Below are 18,775 nucleotides of genomic sequence, written 5' to 3'. Positions count from 1 at the left end.
CTCCGGAACTCGGTTGAAGACCACGTTTTAATATTTTTATCAGCATCGTCACCATGAGTACATAGACCATGAAAGCCCACGGTTCAGCAACAAACAGTAACAACTAAGAACTAATTTGGCTACACGTAATACTACCCAGTTGTCAAAATGGCATGGTATAGCCCGCTGAACATTATACTTCCGGATCCCACAAAAGCATTATGGGAATTGTGGGAGGCTATGGTAACCAAGAGCAGGAAACAATGAACAAACTCATCTTATTAAATGTCACAAATTTTAATGCAGAAACGGTGAACAATATGCCATTTTCATGCTAAACGGCACAATTTTAGTACATGCAAATACTAACAAAGCATCTGTACAGAACAAATGAGATCACAACATCATATACAAGCTAACTGTAGGATGTAAGCATGCTCAGCATGGTGGTGTCCACTGTGGGGTGGTCTTCGCTGTTGTTTTGATCTTGATGGGAGTGGGATTGTGCTTACATAAACAACCCCACGGATTGTTATTTCCACATGTTGCATGTTTTCAAATTAAAAAACAAACAAAATGTACACGGTAACAGTAGCTAGTGGTCCATGTGACATGTCCATAGGAGCAGGACACCTGTCAATACTGTCTTGGACCCCCCCCCACACACACACACACACACACACACACACACACAAACAAAAACAAAACAAAAAATAAACAATTCATAACTTAAAAATTGCAACCAACCTCAAAACTAATGCAGGTAAATCACACACTCTCTTTACACTTTATAATACATCTTACTTTACATTTTATTGTTAACATTTAGACTTATAGCTAGCTACTTTCGGCTGTTCACTTGCCACTAGGGGTCGCACTGGGCGCTTCATTTGGTGGAGTTTTAAATCGCATGTCCTTCCTAGCTGGAAACAAACCAGGGACGTTTTGTTTGCCGGATGATAACGTCTACACCACGTATATATAGTGTGTGTGTGTGTTTAGGTTTTTACAATTTAGTGCAAATGAAATGATTGTAACTTCATGTAAACATTCAAAATGAATTAGTAAGGAGACTAATTCATTGATTCTTATTCAGATCAGGTAATTATTTTTTAACTTTGTGCAGCACTTTGGACAATCTGTGTCGTTTTTTAAACTTGCTTGTAAAATTGATCCATTGACTGACTATCTTCTTGAGACTCAAACTGAGACTCCAGCTGAGACTCCTGACGAGACACGATTTCTTCTTTGCCTCTCTCTTGCATCACCTGGTTCCCTTTATCTGTGAATCCTTCTGAGGAGAGCTCATGGCTTAGTTCATCCTCATTTTCCTCTGGTGTCATTTGATTATTATATGTTGTTTCTTTATGGGCTGTTATGTCTTCTTCACACATCTGTGGTTCATAATACTTCTGTCAGAGTTAAAGAAATAACAAACATTATAATAACGATAAAATCATTTTGATCAAGTCAACAGTTCTGGTGCTTTGCACATTTTTTCTCTCACAGCAAAGCATGTACAACTTTATGCTATAGTTCCTGTGTTGAATTATGCAGTGCATTTCTCTGAAACAGTGTCTAAAGGTGTGAAACAGGATTTAAGGTACATCAGAAATACAGACATGTCACACAATCAGCAGGATGTGTATATAAATCCACTGCAAACCTATTAAAAGGGACCGCACAAAATGACCCAAGCTGATTAAACTTGAGGACAAACCTCAGCACTCATTTAAAAGAACAGGCTTTCATTTTGTGCAACTGTTTCATTTCTTTCTTGCTCAAAGTTAAAATCCACATATCGCTTTCACGTGTGTACATAAAAAAAACAACAAAAAAAAAACGTGTTGATTGCTGTTATATTTTTCTGGTCAGCATTAAAGATTAGCAACAAGCAGTCTTACATTGTGAAAAGCCTAAAAAAAAAAACCAAACAAATATTTATAGTTTAATTCTTTAATGTATGAAATTATTAAATTTTTAACAGATCCTTGTAGGTGCACCTCTTATGACTGGATTCATTAGCTGTTGCTTAGCTTAGCATAAAGCCTAGCTGTTTCTAGGCCTTATGCTAAACTAAGCTAATCTTTCAGAATCTAAGATATCATCTTTAGTTTACAGATGTACACTGGAGTGCTAAAGTAACATATCTGAAATAGTTTTAGAAATTGATTACCTGGTGAAAAGACACTAATTGATTCTAAATTCCATAATTTCAAATATATACAAACACACACACACACACACAATATTGAACTGTTCGATACAGCGCTTTCGGTTCAGTACGCATATGTATCGAACAATACAAAATTTACATGTGTGTGTGTATATATATGGGTATCTTTTTACTGTCATTAAAAAGCGTCTATGAAACAACAAATAAATACATTTTAAAAAGTCATATTTACCTTTGTCCTTTGTTTTATGCATTCTGCTTTACCGATTCATAAAAAAGAAGAAACACAGAATATAAGTACATAGGAAGATTATTATTATTTATTTGTTTAGAGCTTTAGAGCACAGCTTACCTCGATATACTAAAACCAGGATTACAACAATGACCATTAAAACTGCAAATGAAATAAAGATGCCGATTATGTGACCCCGCTGTGTCCCTGCTGGAAGAGAAAAAGAAATAAAAACACAGTTAAACATACATCGAGTTCTCTGATACTGTCTAGAACATGGGTATTTGTGCAGACAAAATGTAAAACAAAAGAGACTTTCATGTCAAACACGTAGTCACATTAAACAGAGGAAGCATAAATTCAGAAGCGTTGTGGAAAACTGAAAATAAATCATTAATTCAGTTGTAATTCTAACATTAGCAGTAAATTAGGAGACTGTGGAGTCTACACGTCGATACATAGTAAGTGAAAGCTGACAAAGCCACACTGAAAACCACAGACCAACTAAGATTTATGAGACAAACCTTCTCACAGTTGACATAGTTTCGTTTTGAACAATGCACCGCATCCAACCACACAGCTGCACACGGCAGCAGCGAGAAAGGTGAGAAACCTTTGCAATTCATCTTCCTACATACAACTTACCACATGTGTTGTCGGTGGTGTGCGTTCCCTTTTCTTTAACTTGATATCCCTTTTCACATCTGCAATGAATTTCACAGTATTAGAGCAGAATTCCTGCCTCAGTGTTGCATTTGTTTTTCAATAATTCGTTATTGGTTTGTATTTCCACTTTGAATACCACTATTTTCATTTGATTTGTTGCCCCTACACAAAGATTAAAGCTTATGTAAGTTACTGTATTTGGGCCCAATGAAAGGTAAGTACGCCAGAGGTCATATTTTGGTTTAACCAACTGGTTGTGTCATGAAACACAGTAAAAAAAAATCCCATCAGCTAGAAACACCCTTTTCTTCATTTACAGAATCTCCTTTTCAGTCAGACTCACACCTTTAATATATCACTGCTAAAGTTACACAAACTTAAGAAGCAAGTCAATACAATGCCTCAGATTCGCTTTATTTTTTCATGTTGACAGATTTAGACAAACACAGCTCTACAAGGTCTTCCTACATCAATAGTGAATAAACAATGGTCTCCGGGTGTCAATTACAAGCAGCATTTTCTATCATTGTCAGGAAAAATATAATCTATGGCACGGCTCTTCAGAAGAACTGAAACAACCACCTGATCCCTGTTTTTGAGAAGAAATTCCTGTACAAAATTCCAGATTTTGTGGCCAAACAGCTCACATCAGCTTTTTAAATTCATGATAAAAAATTAAGGTGTATAAATTGTTGTTAGTACAGTAACTTTGCGGAAGGAGCATATAACCCCAGATTTAGCCTGGTTCCCTGTTCCATACAGGATCCAATTTAAACTCTTACTTTTTTTTTTAAGTCACTTAACGGCTGAGCCCCTTCTTTTCTGTCTGAGCTCCTATTTATGCTCCAGAAAGAACCGTGAGGTCCAGGTCGAAACTAACCGTAACTATTCCACAGACTCAGTCTCGTGGCGACAGCCTTCTCTGTGGAATAGTCTGACTCTTAATATTAGATCAGCACAAACACAATCGTTACTAAAGACACATTTTTCATGGTCTGGCTTTTAACACACTTTGACCTAAACATTTTGGTTTTAACAGCCTTAGTTGTTTTTATTGACTTATCTCATCTACTTATTTGTTTTTTCTATATTTTACTGCATCGTTATTGATTTGCATTTTATTTGTTTTAGTGGTATTCTACATTGTTAAGCACTTTGTGCAGCATTGACTGTTTGGAAATGTGCTAAATGGTAAATGGCCTGTATTTATATAGCGCTTTACTAGTCCCTAAGTACCCCAAAGCGCTTTACATATCCAGTCATCCACCCATTCACACACACATTCACACACTGGTGATGGCAAGCTACATTGTAGCCACAGCCACCCTGGGGCGCACTGACAGAGGCGAGGCTGCCGGACACTGGCGCCACCGGGCCCTCTGACCACCACCAGTAGGCAACGGGTGAAGTGTCTTGCCCAAGGACACAACGACCAAGACTGTCCAAGCCGGGGCTCGAACCGGCAACCTTCCGATTACAAGGCGAACGCCCAACTCTTGAGCCACGATCGCCCGTCACGATCGCTATATAAATAAACTTGACCTTGACCTATGGTGGATATTCTGCGGGACTATTTGTTGGCATAGTCACAGGAAGAAGGAAAAATATTCTTGAAACACATAACTAAATTCAGAAGGTGAACAAAGGCCCTTTTTCAAGTTTTTTTTAATAAAGATCATCTCTAAGTTCACATGTTAATGTAAATGTGTACTTACTCTGTCCATTTGTGGCACTGAGCATACCACGACGCATTATTGTTAAATGTCCCGTCTGGACATTTTTCACACTCAGTGTCCTGTGAGTTGTTGCCTGAATATCAAAAATCATTTTCAAAAAATGAGACTCATTCGCATAATAAAAAACTTAAAACGAATTAAACAAATGTTCAGTCACGAGGATGTTGGTACCTATGACTTTAGCTCTATATCCTGGTTGACAGACTGTGTGTTCCACACAGGTAATACATTCTTCACTGGAGCAGTGGAATCCCACTTTACACTTGCAGATGGATCGCTCTGTCTTGCTTTTTGGGACTTGAGCCTCAAAGTTTTTATCTAAATGACAAAAAAGGTTTACGCTGTAAGGCGAGCAACATTAAAGAGAAGCCTCTCTCTGTCCCAGTATACACAGACACACTATATCGGAACAGTTTGAGGTAATTTGTCACAATTTCTTACTTCTATCACAGTAAGGCTGCTGCAGACACTTGTTTTTCGTTGTGTATTTATCCTGGTAGTGATTATCCAGACAAGGTTGACATTGAGGATTCTTACAATCTTCTGTAGACATGCTAGTCCCTGCAAAACAAGATATGCAGAGTTAGAATCAAGTATATTATTTGCAAGTATTTTATTTATCCTGAGTAATTAGTAAATTGGGATTTCTGAGTTTAGGTAATCAATGGACCTTTTAGGGAAATATGACAAAGTCAAGTCAACTAGGTGATGGTTGGCTTATCTGGTTCTAACAAACCCTAACACCTTTTAATCAACACGTTATATTTGGTTTGTTTACATGCTTCACATTGTCTTTGGGGTTACGAGGGCCCCTTTTCCCAGTAGCAATTACTAGGTTGTTTTTTCTATAAGCTACTCTATTCTGAGATGTTAAAATAGCAGGATCGCAACTTCTCAGTGTCTCTGCTGTCATCTTAAAATGTCTTTTGTGTTCCACCAAAAGTCCATAAAGCTGGAAGACACTCACACTGATAATAAATTAAAGAAGAGTAATTACTGTCGTTTGGAAATCTCAACCTAAAGTAATTCTCCTCAAAAAATGAATGAAAGGGTCTTTTGTCAAAATGTCTGCCTCCAGTGTAAGAAATCAACTGTTTCAGTTTCGCCTTCTTTTTATACGGACACATAGCACAAGACAGGAAAGATGAATTCTCACTTGGTGCAAATATTCAGTTTGTTTTAGGTGAGGGTGCTGCTAGTACAGACCATGAGTGAGGCATGACTAAAGGCAACAACTAGCTTGTTGGAAATGCACATTTGGCTATAATATGTATATCTTTTGAAATGTTTGATGTGCATGTTAGCCTTTTGACACACAGGTCCTGAGGAACATTTTCAGAGCTGAAATGCTTGTGTAAAAGCAGCCAAAATGAAAGCAAAAGCAAAGCTTTAGTAACAGTGATCATGCTGTCTGAAAAAGACAGTTGTCGACCACATGCTTCCTGCTGCTAGGTTTTTTCTTATACATGCTACTTTAAATGTTTATTACTTGAAAAAAGAAAGATTGGATGCTATTAGTGCAGTTATGCCTTCGATATGGCTCTTAATCTTGTATTTGTTGTTTATGTATCTGTCAAGTTCAATTTGGTGACAATATGTTATAAATAACAAGAAAGCAGATGTTTTATTTAAATTTCCTTCATAGGAAAAGTGTTTTCGTACCTGGCTTACACATGAGACAGCACTGACCGTCCTTTTCATACTGTGTTTCTGGGTCACAGCTGGCCTGAGCAACAGTCATTCCCTGCAAAAGAAAAGCATTACATTTAAATAAGAGGTAGTTAGCCCTTGTGTGATCTCGAGTATCGGTTGAGTTTCTCTATGTTGATAATGTTAGATTCACTTCCTCAGGGTAGACTGCGAGGGGCGTGGTGGAAAGCCCCAAAGATTCAGCCAACTGTTAACTGCTTTAAATGCACGCAGCCAGGTGCACCGCTGTTCGTAACGTTACTAACAAATATTCGCAAATCGGGATTCACACAAGGTCACGTCTTTGTCCAAACCCTCCACTGCCGGGAAATCGAAAGTGAAAGCACCTCATGAAACGTAACTGTAGCATTAGGTTTTGACTTTACAGGGGAAAAGCAGGATTTTGACAATAATATAACACAGTAAAGTAACAGATGGATACGATAATTAGCACACATTATAGCGTATAATAACACGTTAAGAAGAAATAATCTGAAATCGTGCTACTTTAAGTTGTCGCAGGTCAAAACCGATCCCTGTAAAAACAAAAACATAGCATTAATCGGTTTACTCACCATGAAAGACCCGATCAGTATAAGCAGCGCTATAAACTTAAAATCCATTTTGAATAGCGTCGAGTACAACAGCGCACACCTCTGTAAGTGTTCACAGTCTGTCTGTGAACTTATTTAGGCGACGTGCTCTGTTTATACGGTGTGGGAGGAGCTACGCGCGGTGCTTTTCCTTGACCGTTTCCTGTAAAAGCACGTGAAGCTTGTACTCCTCTTCAGCTATTTTCTAAAATACCCAGAAGTAGTACTAAATCCTCTTTAAATAGAATTCCTCTGCGACAAAGCGTTGTTTCACACAACAGGAAGCACGCTTGACTGGCACATTGTTTGCACAAATAAAGAGTGGGTCTTTTTCTGATGGAGTAAGAAGAGCTACTCTGCTGCTTTACTCCAGTAGTAGTATTAAGTATGTCTGAGGACGAACTAAGGCAGTTCTGAAAGTAAAAGTAGGTCCGACCCAGTGAAATCATAGCACCCATTTGAAGATCACGCCTCACCAAACCCCTTAGAAATAACGGAAAGAAATTAAAAAGCACAGTGTATTGGAAAGTCACCCATCTTTGCATGTAGAGGTTTGTAGCAATCTTTATTATTTTAAAAGCTTGCTACTTCTGGCATTTAAACATTGTTCACAGCTGTGTGCTAATCCCCACCAAGAACAGCAGTGCATTTTATGATATTTGGATTTTTGGTGATGCTGCTTTAGACTCAGATTGCCATGTGACTTCTGAGCATTTCTTCTCCAGTTATGTATTTATATACCAATACTGCTTTGAATTTTGTCTTCTCTCTCCCACACTTTGCATCTGTTCTCTCTGTCTTTCCCTTCACCCGTTGCAGCACATGGCAGTCCCTGCTTGAGCCAGATTTGGTTTTGTTTTGGGGGGATTTTTTTTCCCTGTTAAAATGATGTTTTTCCTGTTAAAAGGGATCATCTAATTGTTGGGGGTTTCTCTGTAGGGTCTTTACCTTTGCCTGTCTATATATCATATATAGACTGTAACAAATTTCCCTTTTAAATTACAACAAAGTGGCTGCAACTTTATTTCCAGTTTTTGATTTCTTTTTTACAGCCTAACTGTTAGAAGTACTGTTTCTTATTCTTGAGGCTCATTAGGCAGAAAGTACTGTTCTATTATGCAGCAGCTGGCTGTTTTTGGCATCAGCTTTTCTGTGTATGTACAGCCATTTGTAACAGGATCTGTACAACCCCCAAAAACTCATGTCTAGGATTCATGTGGCTGGGATCTATTCACAGACGTACAGGTGTTACCATTACCTTTTCATTTGTGTATTACCTGTGTATAACTCTCCTTAAAATCAGTGCTAATAGACAAATGATGCACCAGTCAAGCTCAGTCATATTGCAATCACTGAGTCATTTGCAGGGGGTGATACATTTTGGGTTAAAGCAGTTGCTTTTAGTTTGTTTTGGTCTGCATTTTATAGCTTTGAATCTTCCAGCATTTAGGGTGGGTTGCATTCCTGCCCTGGCTCTCAGTGCGGTGCCAAGGTTTGGTCAATCAGAAGTGGTAGATGACACACTCGTCTGCTTTTACTACCCTCTGCAGATCATTCCAGGTTTCTGCTCTACAACCACTGTGATGATGGCTACTAATTATCAGTTGTTGCAGGGAGGTGGTCCTGTTTGAGAATTCCCAGGAAGAAGAGTTTCTGCTCGGCCTTTTTTTTTACCTAATGGGAGATGTTTTTTGATGAGGTGATATCAGAGGTGTGATGCGAGAAACATGTTGCACTTAAATCTCTCAATTTGCCCACCATGTTTACAGATAGCAGACACACCTTGATATTTTGAAGTGAATTACCATCTTTTTTTTCTTTCTTTTTTTGAGATGTTAAGGTCCAGGTTGTTATAGGAACACCACTCCACCAGTCTTTATTAAAGCTTTATTTTAGGTAGCACAAAGTGGAAAAAAAAACATGTACATTTTTATTGAAAGATCTGTATTCTACAAATCTTTCAAAAATGCAATAATTAAAAAAAAAAAAGTATTGATGTCTCATATATGACTTCCTGTCCTGATGTTGGCATGTGCAATGTCCTTACAACTGTTTCACACAACGTAATAACAGTACTTTCAGATGAGCACCTCAGATTTTCGGTGATTTCCAGGACACTTTCCACTCCAGGTGAATACAAAAACAGACTTCTATCACATTCTGAATATTAATAATCGGCACGTTGAAGCTCAAACACTCTTTATATGTTATACATATGATGCATGTGTTATGTTATATATACATATAAGCCACATGTATGGTACTGTTTTACTCATAGTAGTCATGCAGTATTTTGAAATGATGAGATTATTATTGTAAGGAAATAATAATGATTATTAATGGACTTTAAGCACTTTATATTTATCTAACAAAAGTGGAAAGTACAATGACTTTTGTTGTTTTGTTCGTTTTTGACCACACCTACTCTGTGATAGTTTCTTAAACCCACCACACCACCACCAGGGATTTCCCTATAAGAGTTTCGTGAGCGGGCTTTCCCCAATGCAGCTGCTGTTGAACATTGTTTGTCTTAAAAGGCTGCTTTTCTCTTATATATAGATGTAAAATATTTATATGTAACGTTTTTAAAATATCTATGACCAACGCGAGCTGCTTCTTCGCCAAATCGAATGAAACAGCAGCAGGTGTTACATTCTGTTGCGCTATACTCTTGCAATTACGGTACAGGTACCGTAAGCAGCCAAAAATCATTGCGACGTCACCACGTCACAGCACTGCGGTTTTTGGAAATTCCAGTACAGATTCCCTTTCAGTGTCCTGCTTTGTTCCCATTTTAAAAATGTCACCACTGTCCTGTAAATTTCTGAGGAATATGAACAGATTAACAAAACTAAATCTGGAATTTTTTGAAAGGTACTTTTTTTTTTCTTCTTCTTCTTCTTCTTCTTTTTTTTTTTTTTTTTTTTTTTTTTTTTTTACCCCATTTAGCTAACTCGTTTTACAGATTTCAGATTTACTAATCACAGAATATCTATCCATAGCAAAAAAGTACTTCTCATGAATTATACTTTAAGATACTATAACATGAAGGCGTTGCCCCCTTTTTTCCTATTTAAATGCACGGGGATTTGTGTGCCTAGAAAAAATCCCTGTACTTGCTCAAACTAATCATGTTCTGTATTCTAAATAGCCTGTTTCACTGGTGAAGTGATGAAGGTCTAGATACTGTCTTATCTATTTTGCCATTTATCCATTTATCTGTTTTGAAGCTTTTTTTCCTCTCCTAAACTGACTATAATGGATTTTCTTCATAAAACTTTGTTGTAGATAAAGTCGATGAGATGAACTTCATTACTTACAGTTTTTTTTAGTGTGAGTATACTTTCAGCTATCAATTAAAAAAGTAAATATGCAGTAAAATAACTCTATTGTACACTAGCTCTCAGATAAGTAATTTGTACACAATACATACAATACAATAACTTTATTACATTATTTCTGATCATTTCATGGTCAGAAAAAAAGGTGCATGCATGAAGTTAGGCTTATGGTCTCAGGGTATGAATGTGAGATAGCTGTCTAACTCTGTATGTTTATCCTGTGACAGATTGGTGACCTCTCCAGGGTGCTGTTACACCCCAGTCTAGGGGTACAGGAACATAACATAAGAGTTGAAAAGATTGACCCCGCCCTGGTCCCCAAAACCATACACAGAGGAGAAACGATTTCTTAGTGAACAGTGGTTTATTGTTTAAACTGAAGCGTGACTCCGGGGTGAACAAAGGCCAACATAACAAACAAAACCAGCTTAATCAGTAAAGGAGGTGCTACCTAAACCCTACGTGATGAAAAGAACAAACAAAAGACAAATGCCACACCTAACTCCCTAACTGAATAAACAGGAGGAAACAATACAGAAAACAACAAGGCAGCTCACCCCTTCGGCTTCAGTGACTATTTACAAGAGAAGGCTGATTTACACACTATATACAAGCTCGATAGGTCACGAGAATCACAAATATCACAGAGTTTTGAGGCCAGGGTCAGGTCTGCTGCTGTCAGTTGCTGCCCTGGGACAACTGCTGTTGAGGGATTTTGAAAGCAACCACATGAATAGGGGACCAATTAGCAGCCATCAGCTAATCCAATCAGGGACCTGCAGAGACTTAAAGACACAGAACAAGAAACAGCCACCAAGACACATTATGGCCAGGGCCATGACAAGTGCACCTGCCTTTCACCCTGTGATAGCTGAGACCGACTCCAGTCCCCTCCCTGTGACCCTGAACTGGATAAAAGGAGGAAACTGGATGAACAATGGATGAAAAAAACGACACCAAAAAAGCATAGCAATAGATTTATGAAGATTAAAACAATAAAAAAAGGAACTTCTCAGATGCAATCTCTATGAAAAGGAACTACAAAAAGAAAATGGTACAAAATGACATAAAATTGATGTACACAGCAAATAAACAGTACTCAAAGTTAGCTTTTAAAACTACAGTATAATGTATGCAGTGCAAAAAACACAATAATCATGTACTCAATGAACATGTGTACATAAAGACATGTGTACATAAAGACATGTGTACAAACCTATGCAGGAAAAACACCTCACACTATGAATCCCAACCAGATGTTTACAGTCTTTGCACTGTGTGATTTGGAACTGTAAAGTTTTAAATCCTGTACATCTCATAATATTTTAACTTTTAAATTAATGAATACATATTTTCAAACCTATGCTATAATAATTCAAACAAAGTAATTCTTTCTTTGAAAAAAGGAGATACATTTTTAGTACTTTTATTGCATTTCATATGAACACTCAAAATTATGGGTTCCCTCGCACTCTCCAATGGATAGAAAAAACAACAGAAGAGGTAAAACCATGTCCTGCCAGTTAAGACATGTAACCTGCCTGGAAATGTATGCTATTTGGAGATAAAGTCTTTGCGCTGGCTGCTGTAGGTGTGGCTAAACAACCTAAGCAGGAACAAATTTAGCCTGCGTTGAAAGTGGGCGGTGGTAGAAGGAATCCTACAAATCATAGCACATTTCTTTTTTTCCCGCAGTCGTCAAGTATACCTCTGTTTAGGCTGCATGACAAACAAAACAAGACACAATACTGTGAATCTATATTTGCAGTAAAGGAGAAACGTCTTGCTGAAGTGAGAAACTGTGTAGCATTTTGTAGATAATCTAAACCAGCTAGGATGCCAACTTTAGGATCAAAGAGAAAAGACAACCCACCCAGGATGGAGAAGTACACTGGGGGCATGCCACAGGTAAGAATCAGCTTATGAATTAAGGAAGTGCCAAGCTCTTTCTGCAGATGAGTCATTAAATAACAACAGCTTTACTGTAATAGTGATTCTACAGAATAGCTGCCTTGCTTTCACTAACGTCACATGTGCAGGTCCACAGCAAGAGCAGACAATTCTCTGTTTTAGCACACCAGTGTCTCTTTAGCATTTTACTTCCTCAATTTTACTTGACTTCCTTTTTGATAGAAATTTCCCAAAGATAGGAGCAGACATTACTCAGAAGTGTGAAAGTATGTTCCTGGAATAGACCTTTTAAATGGTTTCTGATAATGTTACAACACAATGGCTTATCAGTGTGGTTAGACAGACAGATGTTGGCATTGCTCATACTGCGATGCTGAGAAATCAGTGCCATCTTTATGAAAATCTAAAGGAAAACTTAAGCAGTGCACCTGTGGATAGTGCTTATGGTGAGAGCGTGACAGCTCTTTGCTGTGATATTAAATAATTTATTTTTCTGTGGTTTTTCAATATTGTCACTTTTTTAAAATATGAAGAAATAAATCACACACAGAATGCTTGTTTTGAGATTGGGATGACCTTTGAAATGTGGGTGAAAAAGGAAAGAAAATCAACCAGACAAAGATAAAGTCTTCATCTATTTACATTTTTATGTTTTCAGTTGAGCAATGAGATGCAACTAGACATCCTGAACAAGGTGAAGAGTGGACAGTTATCAATCGATGACGCTCTGCAGCAGGCAAGGATGGACAGAGAACAGAAGATGACAGATGACAAGGTAACCCTCATTTTTCCTAAGCAGGTACACGATTTTCATGGTGACTTCAGTTTGAGTGTGACATGGGTGTGGTTTCAATGTTGAAAACTCAAAAAATTAAAAAGAAAGAAGAAAAAAAAGGGATCTTGTGGATAGAATTTGCATTGTTTTGTATTATGAGTCATGTGAAACAAGCTTTGACCATAATGCAGTAGCATAACACAACACAAGATACCGTAAACAGGATCTGGGGTTCCCCATGTGTCCAGACCACCAGTATGTGACGAGATGGAGAGTGAAACCTGCAGGTTTTCAGTTTTCCCTGAAAGTGTTTAAATATTCACTATACGTAGATGTGTAGTTTTATTTCATGTGCTCAACACTAAACAGTTCCAGATGAGTGGGGGATTAAGTGGAGTGTGTCGTAGTTAAAGCTAAAGAAAAATGACAGTCAGTTGGGAATTTAAAGTAAACTTTCCAGGTTGTTGCTCCGTTTATATTAAGTGTATAATTTCATAAGTGGTTTTTTTAATAGCACAGATAAAGCTTAAATTCTCACAAATATTACAAGAAGTAAACGATCCATTCAAGACAGCCAGATATGGTTTAAAAGCAAACCCAAAATGGACTGTCTAATGTCTAATTCACCCTCTAATGTCTCTTCTTCCTGGATAATACCGTATGAGTGGACAACAGAACGAACAATATTCCATGTAAGAATCAAATTATAAACACCAGCCCTTAAGCTACTGATCTAACTAACTAACTAAACTGTTATAGTCGACATGTCCCTGCAAATAACCAACATGCGACAGACACAGGTAAAGGAATGTAATTTATATGTAGATATACCACCAGAAACTTTGCAGATGGCTTTAAAAGTCTGATGCTGGAGTTAACCTGACTTTAAAAAATATAGTACTGCATCTTCTTCTGCTATTTATAAACGTTGTTTTGCTAATAAGCTGCAAAGCCTGCTGGATCAGTTCAAACACAATTTTGTGGAAGGTAGTCCAAGGGTTTAGGAAGAAACAATAATGCAGTGTCCTTGTGTAATCCAGTATAGTGTAATCTAGTGATTCTACATTGTCCTTAAGTGGTGATTTCCCTCTAAGTATTCATATATGTAATGTTGTTTATTGGTTGTTTTTGCAGGAACTAGAATCTCAGTACAACTTTAGCGTTTACAAGCATGGCCGCTACAGGTGGCAGAAACGGGTTTTACAGGTGAGTTCAAAACAAAAGCAAAAAACTCGCTGTAGGCATCCAATTGCATAACAAATGAAACAGGAATGTAGACCATGACCTCAGGCTTCAGGCTGCTCTTAGCTCTCTGAGGTGACAGAGCAACCCTTAACATGGTCAGCTGCGTGCTCTGGCTGTACTCCACCCACCTGTTGTTGCGAGGCACCAGAGAAGGAATCTTTAAAGGGGGGCTTAAGGAGAACAGGGGCTGAAGAAGGTACAGGTACAAGATGAAGAAGGATTATTTTACTCTTTGAAACATGCAAAGCTCCTCTGGCAGAGTGCAGTAGTAAAAAATTTAACAGGCAATCCATATAAATGTAGAGGCCGAGGATTCTGCAAGTTCCAGATTCTCTCTTTCACACACAAAAATGTTAGCATTGCTAACTAGCACTAAAGATAAAGTCAGGCTGGGCTGATGGGAATTGTACTTGTCGATTTGTGTAATCTAATGTAATGACCAAATTAGATTTTTTACATCACGATGGTACATTACTGAAAGCAGATTAATCACCAAAGCGAGGCAGTAATAAATGTTTTAATGCCACACAGTGCACACTTCAGACATGCTCATTTAATCACTCACATTGTGAACATCCAGATTGATTTCAGGACCAAAATGGTGTGCAGCATAGAGAAAGGAATCGTTAAGCGGCAACTTCCCTTCTCTATTGTCAAGAGTTGTGATGATGGAGAGGGTTCCAGGTACTCTATTTCCTTTAAAGGACATCATGATTATGAATTGGAGGCCACGTCGCTGGAGGATAAACATAAGGTGACAATAAGATTGTTTCACCGAGGCAATTTCTGCTGAGATTTACTGAGATGTGATTATTGCTCTTTGAATTTAGACTCTTGATTGCAAACACTTAAGCTATAAAAATAAATGCAAAACAGCCTTGCTTTTACTTTTATACCATTTCATATCATTCATTGATGGTTTCACAGTGACTCTTTTCATTCTCGTGATTCTCTCTTTCGAGCAGATGATGGAGCTTGTCAATAAGATAATTTATAATAACATATACAATGATCATGGAGAAGAAAATGCAGAATCCCAAGAGCAATCTCAGGCACCACAGAGCATTCGAGAAGGGATGTTGTTGCTGCACAGAGGAGGCTTGGCATCATTTAAATGGATGAAGTATGTATGTCCGCTTATTATTGAAGCATTGCTCTCACAAAACAGCCACAGGACAGTTTTGACAGTTTTGTTAGTCATGAGAAGTTATTTGTCAGTAATATTTGACGGCTACTAGTGTAGAAGCCTCAGTTGATGGTGCCTGAAGCATCTCAAGTGGAAACCCAGCGTTTAACGATGTTCATGGGCTCCAATTGACTCCAAAGAATTTTCATTCAAGTATTTAAAAAATCCTCATAATAATAATTATGTGAGTTTGGACAAGTACCTTTGAGCCTTCAAAAGAGGGGGACTTTGTATAAGTACACTATGTGTCATTGTCAAAGTTATGGACATAACTGTATATGTGTGGCGAGGCGTGATTGCAGATGCCGCTCAGGTGCGTCCGCCTCCCCTACAGCGGCACCACAGGCCACGCCCCACCACTTTATTTTATGGAATAAAATCAATGTACTGCATAATTGATCCCTTTTAATAAACTTTGAATCCTTGTAGCTCATGCTACAAGCTAATTCTAGGATAGTTTTGAGTTTCTTAAGTTTACTTGAGTTTTATTTCAGTTTTACAGTCATACAAAATGATTACAGTATTTCTGAACCCCGAAATGTTTATCCAACCAATTCTAGTCCACAATCCTCCATTCCCCATTGCCCAAGAACGTTGGATCACTGCATATGTAAATAAAGTTTAATCAAAATCATATTTGCAATTGCCTTCCTCTGCCCTACAGCAGAGGAATGAAAAACGAATCCTTTTGTGCCAGAGTCAGCGCATTCAATTAATCTAGGAATAAGGAGAACATATTCATTACCAGAGAGCAGTTTTAAGTACATTCCTGAAAAATGCTTTCATTTTGATTGCTGATGGAAAATTGATACAATCTTTGAGCCAGGTGTTACATTAACTCGCTTCTTTTCTCGAAAGCCTCTTATCTGTTATCTTCAGTTAGAAAAGTTCCTCTAACTGAACCTTTCCTGGATTTGAGCCTACAACTGGCTCCTCCTCTATGTTTCTTCATACTTGACCCATTACTAGAAGGTATTAGCAGTGAAGTAGTAGGCAGATGAGCTTATCTTAGAATACATCCAGGCTGGGTATTTTATATTTCTAGCTGCTGTTTTATATTTTTTTACATTTCTATTTCTTCCAAAACAGTAGACACCGGTAAATTGCATACATTATGATATATCTAAAGCTTACACTAAACATGACTCCTCCATTTTATTCCAGATACGAGGCCCGGCTCCATCCAGGACAACTAACGCTGGTCCCGTTGAGGGATGGGGAGATGACACTCTCGGTGCCTGTTTCCACTGTGATTCACCTGTCAGACGGTGACACCAGAGTGCAGAAATGTAACGACTCTGACACTTTCAGTCTAATCACCCACAAAAATGAGTACCAGTGAGTGAGTTTTATTAAGATGTGGAAATATAACAAAAGCAAGCAGCTAATGAACTCTGTCACACCAGCTGTATTTGTTTGTGGGGCGACTGTGGCGCTGGGGGTTGGGAAGCGCATCTGTAACCGGAAGGTTGCCGGTTCGATCCCGATGGCACGATATGGCAGCCTCACTTCTGTCAGTCTGCCCCAGAGCAGCTGTGGTTACAACTGTAGCTGCCTCCACCAGTATGTGAGAGTGAATGAATAATGGAATTGTAAAGCGCTTTGTTAATTAATTAAAAGGATAAGCGGAAGCGAATGGATGGAGTCTGGGACTGTTAATTACCACACTTTTGTCATCTAAATAAGAAATGCTAGTTAGGTTTTGCTTATTTATTGCAGGTTCAAGGTGCCAGATGAAACAGTTGCCCTGGGGACTGTGCAACAGGAACGGGATGCATGGGTCAAAGCTATTGACAAACTGTGTTCAGAGTGGAAAAGGAAGTCCAAGATGTTCATGGAACAAAAGTCCTTTCGACAAGTGAGCATAACCGAAGACACAGAGGACAACGATACAGATCTCGAGTCCAGTGGTGAATTCGGTGCTGGCAGCATCACTTATCCTCCAGCTGATAATAAAAATGTAGATCCACCCCTGAGTGATGGAGATAATTTATCAGCTCAGCAAACCCATCCACCAGCTGATCACACAAAGCCTATTCCTAAACCTCGCAGGAGGAATTCTCCCCAAATAATCCCACCTCAGGTCTCATCACTGCCCTCTCCCAGTCCGACATCTCCCACCTCCCCTCCATACAGTCTCCGTGCTATCCTTCAGCCCCCTCCCGCAGTCCCAGAGTCTCCTGCCCAAGAGGCAGGGCCTCCCCCCCGAAGCATCCCAGCTCCTCCACCTTTACCCCTCAACCTAAATTCAAAAAAAGCATGCACCAAGGTTTTCCACTGGGATCTTATTGGCCCAGACAAGGTAAAACTGTCTCCATTCATTACAAGTCATTGAATTATCATATTTTCAGAGCCAAGTATAGCACTTACAAAGGCTCCCATTAGTGTGAGTCTTTCATATTTAAATGACATGTTTTATTGTTTCGGCAAAAACAGAAAGGTCAGTTTCAGCTTGTTTTTTTCTTCATTATTGCTGCGAATTGTTCTTTGTTTTGTCTGTCAGTTATTTCTTTCAAGTGCTGTTCTTTTGTAATATTAACATTGATTTCCTCATAAAATTAAATTGTTGCAGTACTGAATTCATTTGTTTGTTGGCAGATTGCAAAATCGTTCTGGATACAGGAACGCATGGGGAGGATTGAAATCGACACATCACTCTTACACAAGCAATTTGCTGTTAAAGATCTTCGGACATTTGGTGTCGTTGAGCCAAATAATACCCAGCATATTATGCTGAACCAGAAGATTGCACACAACTTCAGTGAGTACAATAAATGTCTATGACTTTTGACGTGAAGCTGCTCATAAATATTGCCAACAGAAACATATAATTTTCAGCATTTTAAGAAGAAGATTAGATTTCCTCTGCAAAATAATAAGTATAATTTCCAAGCTGTAATGAAAAGCCATTCTTCCGGATTAAGTCAAATAAAGGAGCTTATTTCTCCAGTGAATTAGAAATTAGAACATGTGTTTACACAACCACCAGAGGGAAGCACTACACAGAGAGAGCAGCTTCTCTGCAGAAACAGCATTATTGTCAGGAGGTCCTTTGAATTTTTAATAAATTCGATTTTTATGCCCAGTTAAGAGAAAGCTGACCTGACAACTTTCTTTCAGGGTTAAAAATGCTGCCAGTATTCTCTCTTCAAACAATAGTTGAGACACATTTTGTGCAAAGCACATATATGATTTGTATTTGTGTCTGCAGGGGGCAGTATGTCACCAATCCAGCAGTGACATGAC

General features: G+C 38.4%; 2 protein-coding genes across 5 annotated transcripts in view; one reads left to right on the top strand and one right to left on the bottom strand.

Moving 5' to 3' along the window:
* Positions 1-274: 274 nt before the first annotated feature.
* cd40 (CD40 molecule, TNF receptor superfamily member 5) lies at positions 275-7,142 on the bottom strand. 3 transcript variants are annotated; one of them, XM_085344384.1, is made up of 9 exons: positions 7,054-7,142; positions 6,452-6,533; positions 5,231-5,350; positions 4,961-5,107; positions 4,769-4,862; positions 3,033-3,091; positions 2,508-2,597; positions 2,388-2,413; positions 275-1,391 (listed from the first exon to the last, which is right to left on the bottom strand). In XM_085344384.1, exons 1-9 carry the CDS (start codon positions 7,099-7,101, stop codon positions 1,131-1,133), a joined length of 927 nt encoding a protein of 308 aa, XP_085200510.1. In that variant the 5' UTR covers positions 7,102-7,142; the 3' UTR covers positions 275-1,130. The 3 variants fall into 3 exon arrangements, with proteins under 3 accessions (XP_085200510.1, XP_085200511.1, XP_085200513.1); XM_085344385.1 differs by having other exon boundaries at positions 2,388-2,410; XM_085344387.1 differs by having other exon boundaries at positions 2,508-2,594.
* A 5,106-nt stretch (positions 7,143-12,248) lies between these two features.
* Positions 12,249-18,775, top strand: part of LOC146611285 (uncharacterized) — a 49,344-nt gene continuing 42,817 nt past the window's right edge. The window contains exons 1-8 of one of the 2 annotated variants that reach the window (XM_085345269.1): positions 12,249-12,320; positions 12,982-13,098; positions 14,233-14,304; positions 14,924-15,097; positions 15,309-15,466; positions 16,694-16,867; positions 17,249-17,831; positions 18,128-18,290. In XM_085345269.1, the coding sequence (XP_085201395.1) occupies positions 12,249-12,320; positions 12,982-13,098; positions 14,233-14,304; positions 14,924-15,097; positions 15,309-15,466; positions 16,694-16,867; positions 17,249-17,831; positions 18,128-18,290 (1,513 nt within the window). Of the gene's footprint in view, positions 12,321-12,981; positions 13,123-14,232; positions 14,305-14,923; positions 15,098-15,308; positions 15,467-16,693; positions 16,868-17,248; positions 17,832-18,127; positions 18,291-18,775 lie in introns of both variants that reach the window. The other variant, XM_085345268.1, reaches the window with a different exon arrangement.

The sequence above is a fragment of the Diplotaxodon limnothrissa genome, linkage group LG20, assembly GCF_057381915.1.
Source record: "Diplotaxodon limnothrissa isolate DT_005_m linkage group LG20, D_limnothrissa_male_GT1.1, whole genome shotgun sequence".
In the NCBI taxonomy this organism is placed as follows: domain Eukaryota; kingdom Metazoa; phylum Chordata; class Actinopteri; order Cichliformes; family Cichlidae; genus Diplotaxodon; species Diplotaxodon limnothrissa.
The sequence above is the reverse complement of the archived record's forward strand: the minus strand, read 5'-3'. Positions and strand labels throughout refer to the sequence as shown.